Source organism: Pseudopipra pipra, chromosome 14 (genome assembly GCF_036250125.1).
Source record: "Pseudopipra pipra isolate bDixPip1 chromosome 14, bDixPip1.hap1, whole genome shotgun sequence".
Lineage (NCBI taxonomy): Eukaryota > Metazoa > Chordata > Aves > Passeriformes > Pipridae > Pseudopipra > Pseudopipra pipra.
In genome coordinates, this window is record NC_087562.1 from 12390082 (window position 1) to 12406023 (window position 15942).

The following is a 15942-nucleotide window of genomic DNA, read 5'->3' on the forward strand; positions in this document are numbered from 1 at the left end:
ATGCAAAGCTTGTGGGTTTGTGTACTGAGCATTCTTTCACCATAACCAGGGAGCATTTGCAAAGATCTTTTTACAGTGCCTTGGTTTTGACTGTTGTTGTAAACTGGTATATTTGAGTTTAGCTTTTATACATTGTCCATTTGAGTAACAGCTTTAGTGTCTGTACTTTCTTTGATGCTAGTGACAAAGAAATATCTTTTTACTTTCAGGCGAAATTGCATTTTAGCAGATGAAATGGGTCTTGGCAAAACCATCCAGTCCATTACATTCCTCTATGAAATCCTCCTGACTGGTATAAGGGGGCCTTTCCTGATCATAGCTCCGCTTTCCACTATAACGAACTGGGAACGGGAGTTTCGCACGTGGACTGACCTGAATGTCGTGGTGTACCATGGCAGTATGATCAGCAGGCAGATGATCCAGCAGTATGAGATGTACTTCAGGGACTCCCAGGTACTGTAACGTCACTTGTGTGCAGTAACTTACCCAAAACCTGTTTCAGGTGGGAGTAAGGAGAGGTGTGCTTTACATTATCTGTGTGTTTATCTTAGTGAAAGTCATCTTATATACCCTGATGTTTCATAGGAGCATCTTTAACATATGCTTACTGAGGAAATTTAGTGGAAGTGTTTGCAGCAAGATGTGTTGTTTCACTGTGCTGAGTAATTCTGCAATTGAATAGCAGTGACGCTGATGCTCTTGTGGAGATTAAAGTGTACACAGATGGTTGCAGTTGAGTCCTGAATTTGAAGAGCAGGGAGAAAAAAAGTATCACTGATTAAGCTCTTACCTTTATGTAGCTGTTGATTTCCTTTTGCTAGTGTTAACTGTACAGTTTGCTTTTCAGTCTGAAATACATAACATTAAATGACATGACAAAAATTGAAAACTGTTTTAAAAAGGGATTTTTTTGCCTTTTCTATATATTGTGCATGAACAATTTTTAAATTGTGATATTTCTATGAAATTGATAAAGCTAAGAACTTTTTATTAAGTAGTACTAAATATTAAAATGACATTTTGTTTCTGTAGTGAATTATTGTATACTGCCTTACTGAAGGCCTCACATATTCTCCTTGTCAAACCAATGGAGTAAGCTGGATAAAAAGTTCTCATTTAGTTCTCAGGTGATATTTTGAATACTTATTGTATGACTGCTGTGTTAATGTCATGTATTTTGATTGATTGACTGCAGGATTTTTCCTGTCAGTCTTTCTGATTTTCTCAGGGTTAAAAATGGGATTTTTATCTACATGCACATTTTGAAACAGTTCTATTAGGTGGTTATATCTGTAATTGAAAAGTGGTTAAACTTTTACTGTTGGCTAGATAATGTTGCATTTGTGTCTGTGGATAATTACTCATTAGCATTAATTAGAGAGTTACAGAGATCTAATAAACGTGTATGGGATGACTGAACAATTTATAATGTAAAATCTGATCTGTGGCTCTTGAGAAAATTTCAGCAACAAAATCTGTAAATTGAATAGATGAGAAGTAATGTAACAAATTTGGTGTGTTGATGAATCTCTAGGGCCGTATTGTTCGAGGTACCTACAGGTTCCAGGCCATTATCACAACTTTTGAAATGATTCTTGGTGGGTGTCCAGAATTAAATGCGATTGAGTGGCGCTGCGTTATTATTGATGAAGCTCACAGGCTGAAGAACAAAAACTGCAAACTCTTGGAAGGACTAAAATTAATGAACCTTGTGAGTAACTATAGTTCCCTTTGGGGGTTTGATTTTAGCAGCTTAGTATGATAATAAATAAAAACAATTGCTTTGCATGCCAGAAAAGACCTCTCAAGCAGCCTTTCTCAGGAGATAACTGTTCCTGATACTCTTCAAACATATGTGGTTTTGATAGCTGATGCTGGTATATATATTTTTGATAAAACAAAATATGGCAAGTTCTAACTGTTGGCACAATCTATTTCTGATGATACTGTTCCATTGTTTGTTTTGATTAGGGGAAAAAATTTCATTTAAAATTTGCTTTAGTTTTTATGCAATGTTTTGTTCAGTAATTAGTGTTTAAAAAACTGGAAAGTATTTTAAGCAAGTTATTTACCAATAAAAGCAAGCAAGAAGTAGATTTCAAATAGACTTGTTGTCTAGTCCTTTTATTTGATACAGTGCAAGATTTTTAAAGGTAGATACTTCCATGTATCTTGAGGCTTTTGGTGCATTACTACAAGATGCACCATGACTAGTTTGGCGATTTTTTTTACTTCAATATTACTTTCCTGCGTGTTCTCAGAAGTAATTATAATTCTTTGTGATACATGCTTAGTGTATATTTTCCACGCTATAGAGAGGGAGGATTGTAAATGTTTGAATATTTACCTGAATATTACAGGCAAATTTGAAGTGTTCACTCATTTTTTTCATTAGAGATGTAGAAAGAGAGAAGTTAAAGAAAAGCTAGTAGGAAATACTTACTGGTTGTTTTTAATAAATCAGTTTATCTGTATTACCTGTGTACTTAGTGACACTCAGAACTGGTGTTTTCGGGTTGCGATGCTCAGACTTAAGACAAAAATGTTTGCAAATGGGTGCAGATAAAGTTATGCAAGTTTTGTTTCCTTTTGTAGGAGCATAAAGTGCTGTTAACAGGTACCCCACTGCAGAACACAGTAGAAGAATTATTTAGCCTCCTTCATTTTCTTGAACCACTGCGTTTTCCTGCTGAATCTACATTCATGCAAGAATTTGGAGACCTTAAAACAGAGGAACAGGTATAACTTCATTTTGAGCTTCAGTGTTTAAGAGTAACTTCCTTGAAGGAAAAATCTTTGTTCTAGTTAGTAGCCAGATAGTAACCGTTACTGCTCCTCACCCCCCATTCAATCTCCCCATATCACCTGGGAGTTCTTCTGTCATGTAATTTCTCTAAACTGTCTGGACAGTAGCAGTAAGCTAAGTATAATATTGGATGTTAGCAAATTATTTTTACTTTTCTGTGTCAGTTTTAATTTGGGAAGTGAATACTGAGAATAATAGAAATTGATGTTTTCTGGCTTTGTAGAGAGTTTTTGCAGACAAATGTTAAAGATACTTTTTTGTTGTTTTGGAGTACGTACGTTAAAAAATTCTTTAGTAGGTTTGGGGTTAAAAATAAGGCTGTATCCCGTGTGGAAAATTTTTCATGTAAGTCCACCAAAAAAAAAAGTGACATGTAGTTGAAAAACTTTTAATTTAACTACACTATTACTTTTTCATGTTTGTACAAACTGTCGTATTTCATTTAGGTTCAGAAACTACAAGCAATCCTGAAACCCATGATGCTCAGGAGATTAAAGGAAGATGTAGAAAAAAAGCTGGCTCCTAAGGAGGAAACTATAATTGAAGTAGAACTAACTAATATCCAGAAGAAATATTACCGAGCTATTTTGGAGAAAAATTTTGCTTTCTTATCCAAAGGAGCAGGGCAAGCTAATGTACCCAATCTGGTTAACACTATGATGGAACTCAGAAAGTGTTGTAATCACCCTTATCTCATCAAAGGTAAATACATGATTTTTAACTACTATTTTTACTTTTATTCAAAATATGTAAGAACTTCTGTAATAATTCTTTAGTGTTTTCATCTGACTTTCCAAGGATTGCATTAGGTAGAAGCGTTTTTTGATAGATACAAGACAGAGTTGCCTGAAATGTGAACCTTTTTTGTAGGATTTCACAAAATATTTAGAAGCAATTTTCCCATGGAAGTGGTACCTCTCTTTAAAAGCAGCATGAAGAACAACTTTTAAGTCTAACTTTTAAATTAATGCTTCTTGCAAGTGATGTGATCTGTCAGTCTTCATTGCTTTTCTCACTTATAACTAACTGATGTTCTTCCTGACTTGCAAGAAAATACACTTTAAACTTCTAAAGTTTTGGCTGTGATTTCAGAAGAAGTATTCAGAATACTGGATTTTTAAAGACTCATGTCCCATTTAAAATACCACAAAGACAAAAGAACTTGTGCGTTTTTTAGTTGTTTTTTTACACAATACTTGTGAACAAGTATTTCAGGTTTTGCAATTTGGAGGAGGGGGTTTCACCTTGTTCTAGATACTTTTTCTTTGGTGTTCTGCTTAAAAACTTCAGACTTGTTTTCAAAGCCTGTAGAAATAGATGTTCTTGTTTAAGTTTCAGATCCATTCAGAACTATGTTCTGTCTCCATCCATGGCTAGTGGGGGATATTTAGGATACAAGCACTGATTTTGGTAACTTAGTCTTGTATGTATGTGGAGATATTTGTGTAGATACACCTGTGGGTATGGAATATATTCTTATATAGGTGCTGAAGAGAAGATCCTTGGAGAGTTTAAAGAAACATATAGCCCGAGTGCTCCTGACTTCCACCTGCAAGCAATGATCCAGTCTGCTGGGAAATTGGTTCTTATTGATAAGCTTCTCCCAAAAATGAAAGCAGGAGGCCACAAAGTCCTTATCTTCTCTCAAATGGTGCGTTGCCTTGATATTTTGGAGGATTACCTTATACATAAAAGGTAAGATGTTTCATATTCTGTATCCTGTAGTATATTGTTCTCAGTGGGCATATCTGTGAATGTTAGTGCAGGATTAATGATAGCAGCACACCAAAACTGGGAGTTTTGTTTTCTTTTTTGCTAATCAGTGTGTAGCTTGTGTTCTGTGATCATTTATTCACCAACCAATTAAAAACTTCAGAGAAAAAACTAGAGAGAGGTTGTTGAGTAAACCATGTGCCTTCAGTTTGTTGCTTTTTCCATTAAACATTCAATTATGTATGTTTATACTTTTTCTGTTGAAAACCAAGTAGGTTCAAGCTCAGTGTTGCTTTCCCAAACCCCAGGAAGCATTGAATGTGTTCTTTATTTATATGATGTTGAACTTGGACCAGACAGGGTCCAAGATGCAGGTCCTTGCTTCCAACAGAATATAAGCACAAAATGCTAAACAACTGGAAGTTTGTTTTTTATTAACGTAAAAGCACAAATGTTCTTCCTATCTTTCCTAAGTTTTGACTGCTTTGAATTTTGCAGCAGAACTGAACTGCCAGCTGTAAACCAGCTCCTTGGGTTGGCTTTTGCCATCCCATATAATAGCACCCTTTGATTATACTATTCACTCCATGGAAGCTAAATGTTTATATGAGTATGTGACTAAAATGCATAAACTTGGTTACAACTGGTAATTGCTGTGTCAACCTGAAAACCTATAAGAAGGCATAGTTCTGGGTTGTTTTACTAGTGCATTGGTTGGAATGTCCATACTGCTTTGAAATGTGTAGTTGTCAGTGAACTACATTATAGTAACACAGAGTTAACATGTTGAAAAATAAAAAATACTAATAATGTAAGCCTTCTTGCAGTGGATACTGGAATGTATATTGAATATGAGATTATTTTAATACCTCTTTTTGTGATAGTTTTATATTAAAGCTATCTGTTTGAACCGAGAGCTCAACAGTTTCTATGTTTCATTTTAAAAGATCAATTTTAACTTCACAGTAGCTGTTACAATTCAGTATGTAAAATTTTCTGTAACGTTCTAGCATTTAAACTAGTCAGTCATATCTACAGGTAGAGTCTTTTAAAATCCATAGAAGCTGCCATTTGGTTAGAAATGTTAGAGTGCACACATGATCAGACTTGGTGCTTAACGAAATTCAGGACTGTAAGAGATGGCTGCCTGCCAAAATAGATGCCTGTGGTCCTGTGGATTATCTGCTGTGCCGTTTTATAGCTGATTAGGAGAAAAATGGTTGTGGGGCTTTCTGACTACTAGATACACATTCAGCCTCTTACTCAGTTTACAACATACAGGAGTATTTGCTCCCCTTTTAAGCATTTTACTTTCAAAGGAGTCTTTCTAATTTTCAAATGTAACAAATGACAGTTTTACTTCAGGCTTTTAAATTTGCTGGGTTTAGTCTTGGAAGCCTTGATAAAGACTGTTAGAGGTGCTGTCAGGTCATTTTTGTTCCATTTCTCTAATCTTTACCGAATCAATATGCAGTTTGTCCAATGACAGCTCACCAAGTTCTGCTTTCTGCTGATTACTTGGGTACTCCTAATGTGTTCAGTTTGGTACATAATACAAGAGTCCACTGTCCTGCTTCTGTGACCCTAGGCAGGGATCCAAGGATAATAGCATGTGGAAAACTTGTGATTGTCCACAAAGGACTTCAGGTTACGTTGTGTTTTAATGCAACCAAGTGCCATGGTAGTACATGGTTGTGGTATGTATAGTCAGGTACTTGCTTTAGCAGACAAAGTTCAGAAGAACTTGTCTCAAAATGCTCAGCCTTTGGACTTGCTGATGTGTATTAGTACTACAGATGTGCAAGTTCTGACGTGATCCTTGGTTATGTTACCCACTGCTAATCAAAGTTAGTCTATACTCACAACGTTAGTCTTTTAGTCACTGTAAGGAATAGACATGCAAGCAGGAGATCTGTTCTAGTCGCCCTTTAAATTATAAAAAAATGTGTACCAGTTTGTGTGCGTGTGTCTGGCAACCTGCAGGTACCTGTATGAGCGGATTGACGGGCGGGTACGAGGCAACCTCAGACAAGCCGCCATCGACCGCTTCAGCAAACCCGACTCGGATCGCTTCGTCTTCCTCCTCTGCACCAGAGCTGGGGGTTTGGGCATCAACTTGACTGCAGCAGACACATGTATAATTTTTGATTCTGACTGGAATCCTCAGAATGATCTGCAGGTGAATTCCTTTGAGCATGATACATTTTGAATATTGTAACTGTTTTGAACATACGTGATTTTAAAATGTTTGTGTTTTTTTAAGGCATGTGTTGAAAGTTTCTGGATGAATGCTTTCTACTTGGGTAGGAGAGGTTTCATTTTGGTTGGGTTCTAACTTTTTCTTTCAAATTGATTACTCTTGAAAAATAGAACACAGGGTAAAGTCAGTGAGTTGGTAAAACCCTTAAGATTTGATGACACTCTGAAACTGGGGACTATTTTTGCATATACTGACTAACACAGCTTATGTAAATAGAGGTGTTCAGCTAAAGCATAATATATAGGAAAAGATTAATATGTATTAAGAAAGAGTGAATTAATCAAATCTAGGAATTAGATGCTGAAACAGTCAATTCTCAAGTCACAACTCCTTTACCATTTGTATCTGGAGATCAGATAATTTATGAGCTAGCATGTCTTTTTACCTGGCATTACTGCAAGGGAAATACCATTCAGGAGCATTCATCACAGACTGTTCCTCTGCATTTTACTTGCTACACTGTTTTCAGAAAACTTCACAATGTGAGGAATGTCTGGTAGCTTCCATTTACTTAAATGTGTATTGACTCCTTTTGAGTTCGTGCTCTTGTTTTTCAAATTGCGCTACAACAGAATGAGTTTTTGAAAAGAATAGTATCTTATTCCTACATAAGTCTAAACTCTTACTGCCATTCTCCCTCCCTTCAAAAGGCTCAAGCCCGATGTCACAGGATTGGTCAGAACAAAGCAGTGAAAGTTTACAGGCTGATAACACGGAATTCCTATGAGAGAGAGATGTTTGACAGAGCAAGTCTGAAACTGGGACTGGATAAGGCTGTCCTGCAGAGTATGAGTGGAAGAGAAAACAGTGTTGGTGGTGTATGTAGATTTATTTCTTGAAATAACCTTCCTTTAGCTTTTGAAATCATGTGGGAATTACCTCAAATTACAGAAGCTACCATTTTTACATTTTTCAGTCATTTGCCTCTCTATTCTGTTTTCTGATGTGGACTAGCAATATAGCTGACATAATTTTTAATGTAGTCAGTTACTGTGATAAATGTTTCACTATTTCTGGCCTCTTAAGGTTCAAGGTAGATAATGTCAGAGTTAAAACATGGACAAAAGTTTCTCTTTGTTTCCTTGTATCTTCTCATATTAATATAATGGGTGACTCTAAGGGAAGATTTACGTCTAGTATGAATAAGTAATTTTTTTAAACATGCTCATCATGGTGTTGAGAATAGCCAAAACAAAAAAGAGGCATATTTGTAAAAATGTGCTCTGTAACCACATAATAAATTTTTATTTCAGTTGTCAACTACACTTTTCTCTTAGCTTTTAAATCATAAAGCACAGTTAGGTTGCGGAAACATGGGAAAGAGAAATAGAAAAGACTAGGGGATTTTTTTTTTCTTGACTGTCTAAACCTGATTTAATTTGCTCAGATCCAACAACTCTCCAAAAAAGAAATAGAAGACTTGCTTCGAAGAGGTGCATATGGTGCCATTATGGATGAAGAAGATGAAGGCTCTAAATTCTGTGAGGAAGACATTGACCAAATTCTGCAGCGTCGTACTAAAACTATCACAATTGAATCAGAAGGGAGAGGCTCCACATTTGCCAAGGTGCAGAACAGCAAGTTGTTCTGTGACAGTATAAGCTGTAAATGTAACTGAGTGTTGTAGAGCTTATGCCTTTTGTTTTTTAAGTTATATTTACTTCTGTTTAATGGAGGTGTGTGTTAGGTATGTTTTTTGGGTTCTTGCATCGGTGTGCTTGTTAAACATGTGTTTGTTTTAAACATGCCCATAGCAAAATAAGATTTGTGCATGCAGATTTTGTAAATGGCAGATGCAAAGAGCATGCTTGAGCAAAGATGAGTAATGGATATGTGCTGCTTTTGAAAAGGCTGGATTTTGTGTGAGGTGTAAAGAGCTGCATTAAAAAAATGTTTAAACAAATTTCTTCATAGATCCATTTGTATTCAGATACATTAAGAGTAGGGGACACATCTATGACAATAATTAATGAGATTAAAAATTCTTAATTTGTGTAGGCTTATTATAAAAATGCTTACACAGAGGAAATAGTTTGAACCTTCGGCTTTTTTGGTAAGAGTTGGAAACCTCCTAAAATAGCAGGAGGTGGAGAGTGCATATATGTACATGGGAAGGGGGCTGAGAGTGTAAAATATCAAGCAGTATAACTGAGCTTGGAGCGTGGGCACTTCATGAATGCAGTTGTGACAATTCCAAAAGAAAAAAAAAAGCAAAGCAAAAGGAAAACTTTTAAAATATAACTAATATACATTTATATTCTTAAATAGTAGTATTTATAAATATTATTTATTTATATGCTTATTTAGGCCCTCTTATATCTTGCTGATTATGGCTTAAATAAGTAGACTTCTAAAGAAGATCATCATCACTGCCTTTTTATCAGAAGAGTTAGAAATTTTTATATATATTTACTCTTTTCCCAAATGCGGTGTATTGGGGTTTTTTAAATGCCTTCTGAAATTAAGCTCATTCCATGCACTCAAGCTTTGATTGTTGGCAGCTTAAACGCCCCTTTGAAATTTCCCTCAAGCGAGTGCTTTTGCATGAGATGAAATCCCCAAATGCTGATAAGCCTCTTCAAAAGGTTCTTTTTTCTTCCATTCGAGTAATTTAGATTCAGACTTAGAAGCAGAAGAGTCTTGCTGCTTAATGTTCTTCTCTCCTGATGGTGCATAAAAGTTCATTAGATTTTTCTGATATATTATGGATCTGATTTTTAAAAATTAAGGGGGAGGAGAACTTTTGAGTTGCATTGCAGTCTAAGTAACTTCTAAAGTCGTTACAGCTGCTTGGGAGATTTTTGATGAAATAAGGTCATGCATTCTTCACAGCACTGAGGCAAACTCTACATTTTGATGTGTGCTATTGGTAAGATTTAGTTTTATTTATTACAGGCTAGTTTTGTTGCATCTGGAAACAGGACTGATATTTCACTAGATGACCCCAACTTCTGGCAGAAATGGGCCAAAAAAGCAGAAATAGATATTGATGCCATCAGTGGTAGAGTAAGTACTTTTCTTTTTTAATGTGTGTTTTTCCAAGTATGTGCTTGCAGTTGAATTATGAAATAGCAGGTGTAGGATTTCTGGTGCTTTTTGATTAATATTTCAACAAATCAGACTTTTTGTGCTGGATGATTTGTGCCTTCTGTAGCTGTATTATTTCATATTTCCCTGCTCTCCCACAAAAGTTTGTCAGTCTTTTTGTCAAAGCCCTGGAAATGGTTTAAAGTGTGGAATTATTCTGATTGCCCCATTTCTCTGTCTGTAAATCCTGGGCTGGAATCTGCAAAATAACTGTATAAATTTTATATGGAATTATATAAATTACAAATTTTATGTGGAAGTTGTGTCCTATACCTGAAAACATTCCTATGCATTCAATGCAAAAAGGTTTGCTCACAGAGGCTGCAGTGTAGTCTAAGTATTGAGGTCTGAGGAGATATTCAGTGTTGTTTATAACTAATGTACTGGTATTATGGTATTAAACTAATTTTTTTTTATTTCCTTAAATACCACAACATTTTTTACTTGCTTTAAGTTTTCACTGTGATGTCTTCACACAATACCTGTTAATGACATAAGAATTGTTTCTGAACTGAAGCCATCTACTTGAGAAAAACTTACCAGCTGTTTCTCTCATAAGGTTTCTTTGAAATTTTGCAGAACAGCCTGGTTATTGATACCCCAAGAATCAGGAAACAAACACGGCCCTTCAGTGCTACAAAAGATGAACTGGCCGAGTTGTCTGAAGTGGAGAGTGAGGGTGAAGAGAAACCCAAACTCCGCAGGCCCTGTGACCGTTCCAATGGCTATGGAAGAACCGAGTGCTTCCGGGTGGAAAAGAACTTGCTGGTCTATGGGTATGGTTGTACATCCTTCTGCATTCTAGGAAGTTTCTAAAAAGTATTTTTTTTTCCCCATGTACTAAGTTGTATATAAATTACTTGTAACTATGTATTGGCAATAACCTGGTGTGTATATACAGAGAATTTATGTAGAACAGAAATTTATTGTGCGCCTTGTATAAATCTGGCAATTTGCAATTAAGGAAACATTAGTGAAGAAAGGTGAAAATCTTTCTTCAGGTGGGATTATAGCATTTAGCATGGGCACTACAGGAGTCTCTCTGAAATCGTTACCGTAAGTGCTGCAGGCAGGCTCAAAACTCCTTAAATAAAAAATACCTGAAATAAAGGCTTGGTAGGTAACTTGATTTTCATAACTGCAGAGCATCTTGCGCTTCTGTGAGGCACAAATAGGAACTGAAAATGTAACCAGTTATTTTAAGCATACTGAAATCATATGTGTTGATTTGGAAATCAAATCTTAGGTCTTCTCTCACCCATCTTATAATAAAAATAACTGCATTCTTGCCAGTTGTTCCCATCAGTTTTGTATCTTAGAAGTCTAAAACAGTCATCTGTGTATTTTTTAAACAGGTACTTTTTGTTTAAAACTCAGTTTTACACAGATGGAGTTTTGTTGCAAATGTTACTTTCTTATTTCCACTCAGTAACTTGAGCTGAAGGAAAAAAGTTGAAAGCTGAGTGTTTTACAGAGAAATTCCATTTGTAAGAGAAGTCTGCAGGCTACCCCAGTGTTCCACTTCCAAGTGCTGATTTATGTTTCACTTTACACTAGGTGGGGTCGATGGAGAGAAATTCTCTCCCACGGTCGCTTCAAGAGGCAGCTGAATGAACAGGATGTGGAGATAATTTGCCGAGCACTATTGGCCTATTGTCTTGTTCACTACAGAGGGGATGAGAAAATAAAAAGTTTTATATGGGATCTTATTACTCCAACAGAGGATGGGCAAACACGAGAGTTACAGAATCACCTGGGTAAGGACTTAACGTGTTTCTGCAGTTAAGTAACTTCACATATGTGTGCCTGTGGTACTGGGATGAAAACAGCTAAAAACCCTCCCAGAATGCATCCTGCTTGAAATAAATGGAATTTATTTTAGATAGACAGTTCAACTGATGGGCAAAGAACTGTCGTTTCTGCTTTGCTTTGGGTTTGGTGGCTTACCCAAATGGATTGGTATAGTCTGTGTAAGCTTTCGTTTCAGTTCAGTTCACAAGAGCATATTCTGTTTCACAGTAGGTGACAGACAACACACTCCTCTCTCTTTTTCCCTCTCCTACATTGTCCTTAGCTGGTGATATGTACTCCAGAGATGCTCTGAGAGACAAAAAGACTCATATCCAGAGACTGTGATGCTGGTGTTTTTTCTGCATGGCAGGTCACAGTACTGGTATAGCATGTAGGAACTGTAAGTATTATGGGCATATATACCTATACCTTTAATATTTTACATTATTTAGGTTTATCAGCCCCTGTGCCTAGAGGAAGAAAAGGAAAAAAAGTGAAGACCCAGGCTAGCACTTTTGATATACACAAAGCTGAATGGCTTCGAAAATACAATCCAGAACATCTCTTGCAAGATGAAGGATACAAAAAGCACATAAAACACCATTGCAACAAGTAAGCAGTGGCTGAATTGTGAATGTATTTAAATTTTTTTCTAAATATTATTTTTTCTTCTAATTTCTCATTGTCTTAAAAGGCTTTAAAATACTTGTGGCAATACGAAGAAGGTAGTTTTAATGGTGTTAGCTTGATTAGAATAAATAGGTTGCAGTGTATTAGGAGGTGAACGGATGATTTCACATGTAAAATAATTGTTATAATTTTTAAAGAAACACTGTGTTTGTAGAGAGAGAGATCTCTTGCTAGCATGTCTGGATTGCCTTGCCAGCAGCCAAAGAACTAAGGAGTGGGAGTGCTTAGCAAAGAAAGTTAAAGCACTAAAGTTGTTGCCCCTCAGTCTTATGTGCTGTTTCCCTGGCATGTTTTCCAGGCTTCTGAGGATCTGAGTTACCAGCTTGCTGAAAGCTCAGTCATGGCCATGAATGAGCTTGTTCTAGATAAATCATTTTTCTGTAGCTAAACTTGTCATAATCTGCTTGGACACCTCATACAGCTGTAGTCAAGAATTGAGGGCGAGCATGGAGAAGCCATTGGGGTCATGCACCAAATTCTGACTGAGAAGGAAGGAATGAATGTTAAGGTGATGTGGAAGATGTTGATTGTCAGCCCATTCGGTCCTTTCTACGGGCATGTTCTAAGCAGGAAAAGACAAACAGCAGTTTGTTCCTAGCAGTAGTTTATGAAGCAAGTGAAGAGTATTCTACTGACCCTGGTCTTTAGGATTTGAAAGAACTTTTGCAATTAAACAGTTTGTAAATGTGATGACAATAAAAACTGTTAGGTGTCCTGAATTGGAGATTCTCTCTCCTTAAAACTGAAGGAAATATATTTTAGGAAAATGACTCGAAATCTCTGTGATATTACAAAAGACAAAACAAAAACATCCACAAGGATTGAAAGCTTTTAGAGTGCTAATATTTTTATTTCTCTTTTTTCTTTGTGTAGGGTCTTACTTCGAGTAAGAATGCTGTATTACTTAAAACAAGAAGTCATTGGTAATGAATTCCAAAAGGTGTTTGATGGAACTGATGCCAGGTGAACTATAGAGTATTTTTGCTTCTTTATTTCAAATGTCAGATGAAAATTCAGGAATTTTCCTAGACCTAAATAAGAAATGTTAAAACTAAATGTTTTTATCTTTAGTCTGTGAGGAACAGGTTTTTGTTTACCAAACACTTTGTATGAACTTGTCATGAGGAAGTCCTGATTTCTGTTTGAGTCTAGCTATATAATGTAAAATAAGTCAAACAGACTGAAAAAGTTAAGTGGAAGATAGAATTATATACTTTACAGTCTAATTGGCAGGTATTTCTTTTCTCTTTATGCATGCTTTTGGTTATGTGCTGTGTACTCTGCTAATTTTTTTTTATTTCATTTTTTTAATGCAAATATTGCTGTATGTAAATTCTTCAGCTCATGGCTACAAAAGCTTGTGGTGGATAGAAAGTTGTAATTTGATTCAAAAATGTTTGTGGAAGAACAGTCCCTCTCATGCTGTTTAACACAAACACAGATAATGCTTGGTTTGCAAAGTTATGCAAGCACAGACTGCTGGGACTCGGTAGAGTTCACTGAGAGGAAGAATATTGTGTTCTGGTTCTGCTTTCATATTCTTTCCCAGTTACTGGGTCTCTGTCAAATACAAAACACCAAGCTGCCTAGGTGTTTTGTATTGCTGGTTTTATTGTATTTGTGGCTTGAAAAGGGAATTTTGAAGTCCAACATAGAATAGAAATGTACAAAGAGAATATAAAAATGTATTTCTTCCTCTGCATATTATTGATATTGGTGTGCTGTTGGTGATTCCCTTTAGTGAAATTGATGTTTGGGTCCCGGAGCCAGATCACTCTGAAGTTCCTGCTGAGTGGTGGGATGCAGAGGCAGATAAATCTCTTTTAATTGGAGTTTTTAAACACGGTGAGTAATATGGATGACTGTGGGGAGTGGGGAAGTACATACATATAAAAACACCCTACACTCAATTTTTTTTTTTTTATAGTTTACTCTGAAAGTTGAATTTTTGCCACTTTTTTTTACTTTATAGGTTATGAAAAATACAACACTATCAGAGCAGACCCAGCGCTGTGCTTCTTGGAAAGGGTTGGCAAGCCAGATGAAAAAGCAGTTGCTGCTGAACAGAGAGCAAATGATTACATGGATGGGTATGAGCACTTGAAAGGGGCATGAATGTTTTGAGGCCTTGAAGCAAGTCTGAATTTATATGCTGTACTTTTATTCTCTTCCTAACTGGTTTTATATTAGTTTGATGTCATTGTTTTGAAGAACACTACTTTGATTTTACTCCCAGAGAGCAGAAGAGTTAGGAATGGTGTAACAGAACCATTGAAGTTTGGGATTTCACAGTTAGATGAAAAATGCAACTTGGTGTTAACAAGGATTCTACCTTGTGTTGCTGTATCAAAAATATTAAATACTGAAGTGCAAAAGCCTTCAGAGGTAGAGTGCTACAGACCTATTGAACTTGATTTCAGGTCAGTCAGCTTGGTCTGTTAGTCTTGTGTAGCTAACCAGTGACCCCAGTAGATCAACTTGAGAATTACTAATGACTGCTGAAAGAGAGAACTGCTTTAATTCATCGCCTCATCAGTGAGGTGATCATTTGTGGTCAAAAAGAATATCTTTGAATGAGATAGTGAACTGGGGGGAGCTGGATTCAAGCCAAAGCTGTCATGAAATGTTTTCCGTGTTTCAAACAAAATTAAATACAGTATATCTCACTAAATTTAAATCAGTTGTACTTAATTGAAAAGAGTGTAAGGACTTGTAAAATATTACTAAGATGTCTTCTTTTGTGTTGATATTTTAACAGGGATGTAGAAGATCCAGAATATAAACCAGCACCAGCAATGTTTAAAGATGACATAGAGGTATTGTAGGCACCTATTAATAGCTCCTTTTAACACTCATTCACTTAGACACTTTAATACATGTTCACTTAGAATGTAATACTTCCACCTTTTTTCTGAGCAAGTTATTCCATTTTTCTGTATTTCTCTTAAGTTGATAAAGCTTACTCCATGTGTTTCTGCAATTTTTTGGGTGGAAATGGGAGGGAATTGTTGTATAGTTCTGTTGAATGTCTTGTTAGCCATTTGTCCAAATTATATGTTACTCTTGGTCTTTGTCATATTCATAACTTGTCTGTAAGATGTAAGTTTAACCTCTGGAGAGGGCTGTGTTCTAAATTGTGTTTCACTTTCATTTTTCTACAGGATGATGTTTCATCCCCAGGTGATCTAGTAATAGCAGATGGAGGTAAATACATAAAACTTCAAATCTGAGCCAGTGGTTTTTGTGTTTTGAATTGTTTCAGTCTCCTGACTCTCAGCTAAAATGTATTTAGATTGCTTAGGTAGAACTGTAGGCATCAGCAATGATCAACTTCTTTATTTTTCCTGTGAATTGTTTTTAATGTAGATGGACAAATGATGGAAGGAGACAAAATCTATTGGCCCACTCAGTCTGCCTTAACGACACGTCTTCGCCGCCTCATAACAGCTTATCAACGAACAAGTAAAAACAGGCAGGCCCAGCAGATCCAGCCACCATTCCCCATACAGACTAGTATGATGCAGCCTCCATATGAAGAAGCTGCACTAAATCCAAAGATGGCTGCAAAGATTGAAAGACAGCAAAGGTGTGTGCA

General features: G+C 36.2%; 1 protein-coding gene across 6 annotated transcripts in view; it reads left to right on the forward strand.

The window, feature by feature from the left end:
- CHD9 (chromodomain helicase DNA binding protein 9) overlaps window positions 1-15942 on the forward strand; it is an 85244-nt gene that overhangs the window by 54403 nt on the left and 14899 nt on the right. For all 6 annotated transcript variants that reach the window (XM_064671163.1, XM_064671167.1, XM_064671166.1 and 3 more), the window contains 18 exons: window positions 210-453; window positions 1535-1711; window positions 2596-2739; window positions 3253-3508; window positions 4291-4501; window positions 6503-6698; window positions 7430-7597; window positions 8167-8346; window positions 9675-9785; window positions 10446-10642; window positions 11424-11623; window positions 12110-12269; window positions 13221-13310; window positions 14089-14192; window positions 14320-14437; window positions 15106-15163; window positions 15509-15551; window positions 15714-15933. In XM_064671163.1, the coding sequence (XP_064527233.1) occupies window positions 210-453; window positions 1535-1711; window positions 2596-2739; window positions 3253-3508; window positions 4291-4501; window positions 6503-6698; window positions 7430-7597; window positions 8167-8346; window positions 9675-9785; window positions 10446-10642; window positions 11424-11623; window positions 12110-12269; window positions 13221-13310; window positions 14089-14192; window positions 14320-14437; window positions 15106-15163; window positions 15509-15551; window positions 15714-15933 (2877 nt within the window). The remainder of the gene's footprint in view (window positions 1-209; window positions 454-1534; window positions 1712-2595; window positions 2740-3252; window positions 3509-4290; window positions 4502-6502; window positions 6699-7429; window positions 7598-8166; window positions 8347-9674; window positions 9786-10445; window positions 10643-11423; window positions 11624-12109; window positions 12270-13220; window positions 13311-14088; window positions 14193-14319; window positions 14438-15105; window positions 15164-15508; window positions 15552-15713; window positions 15934-15942) is intronic.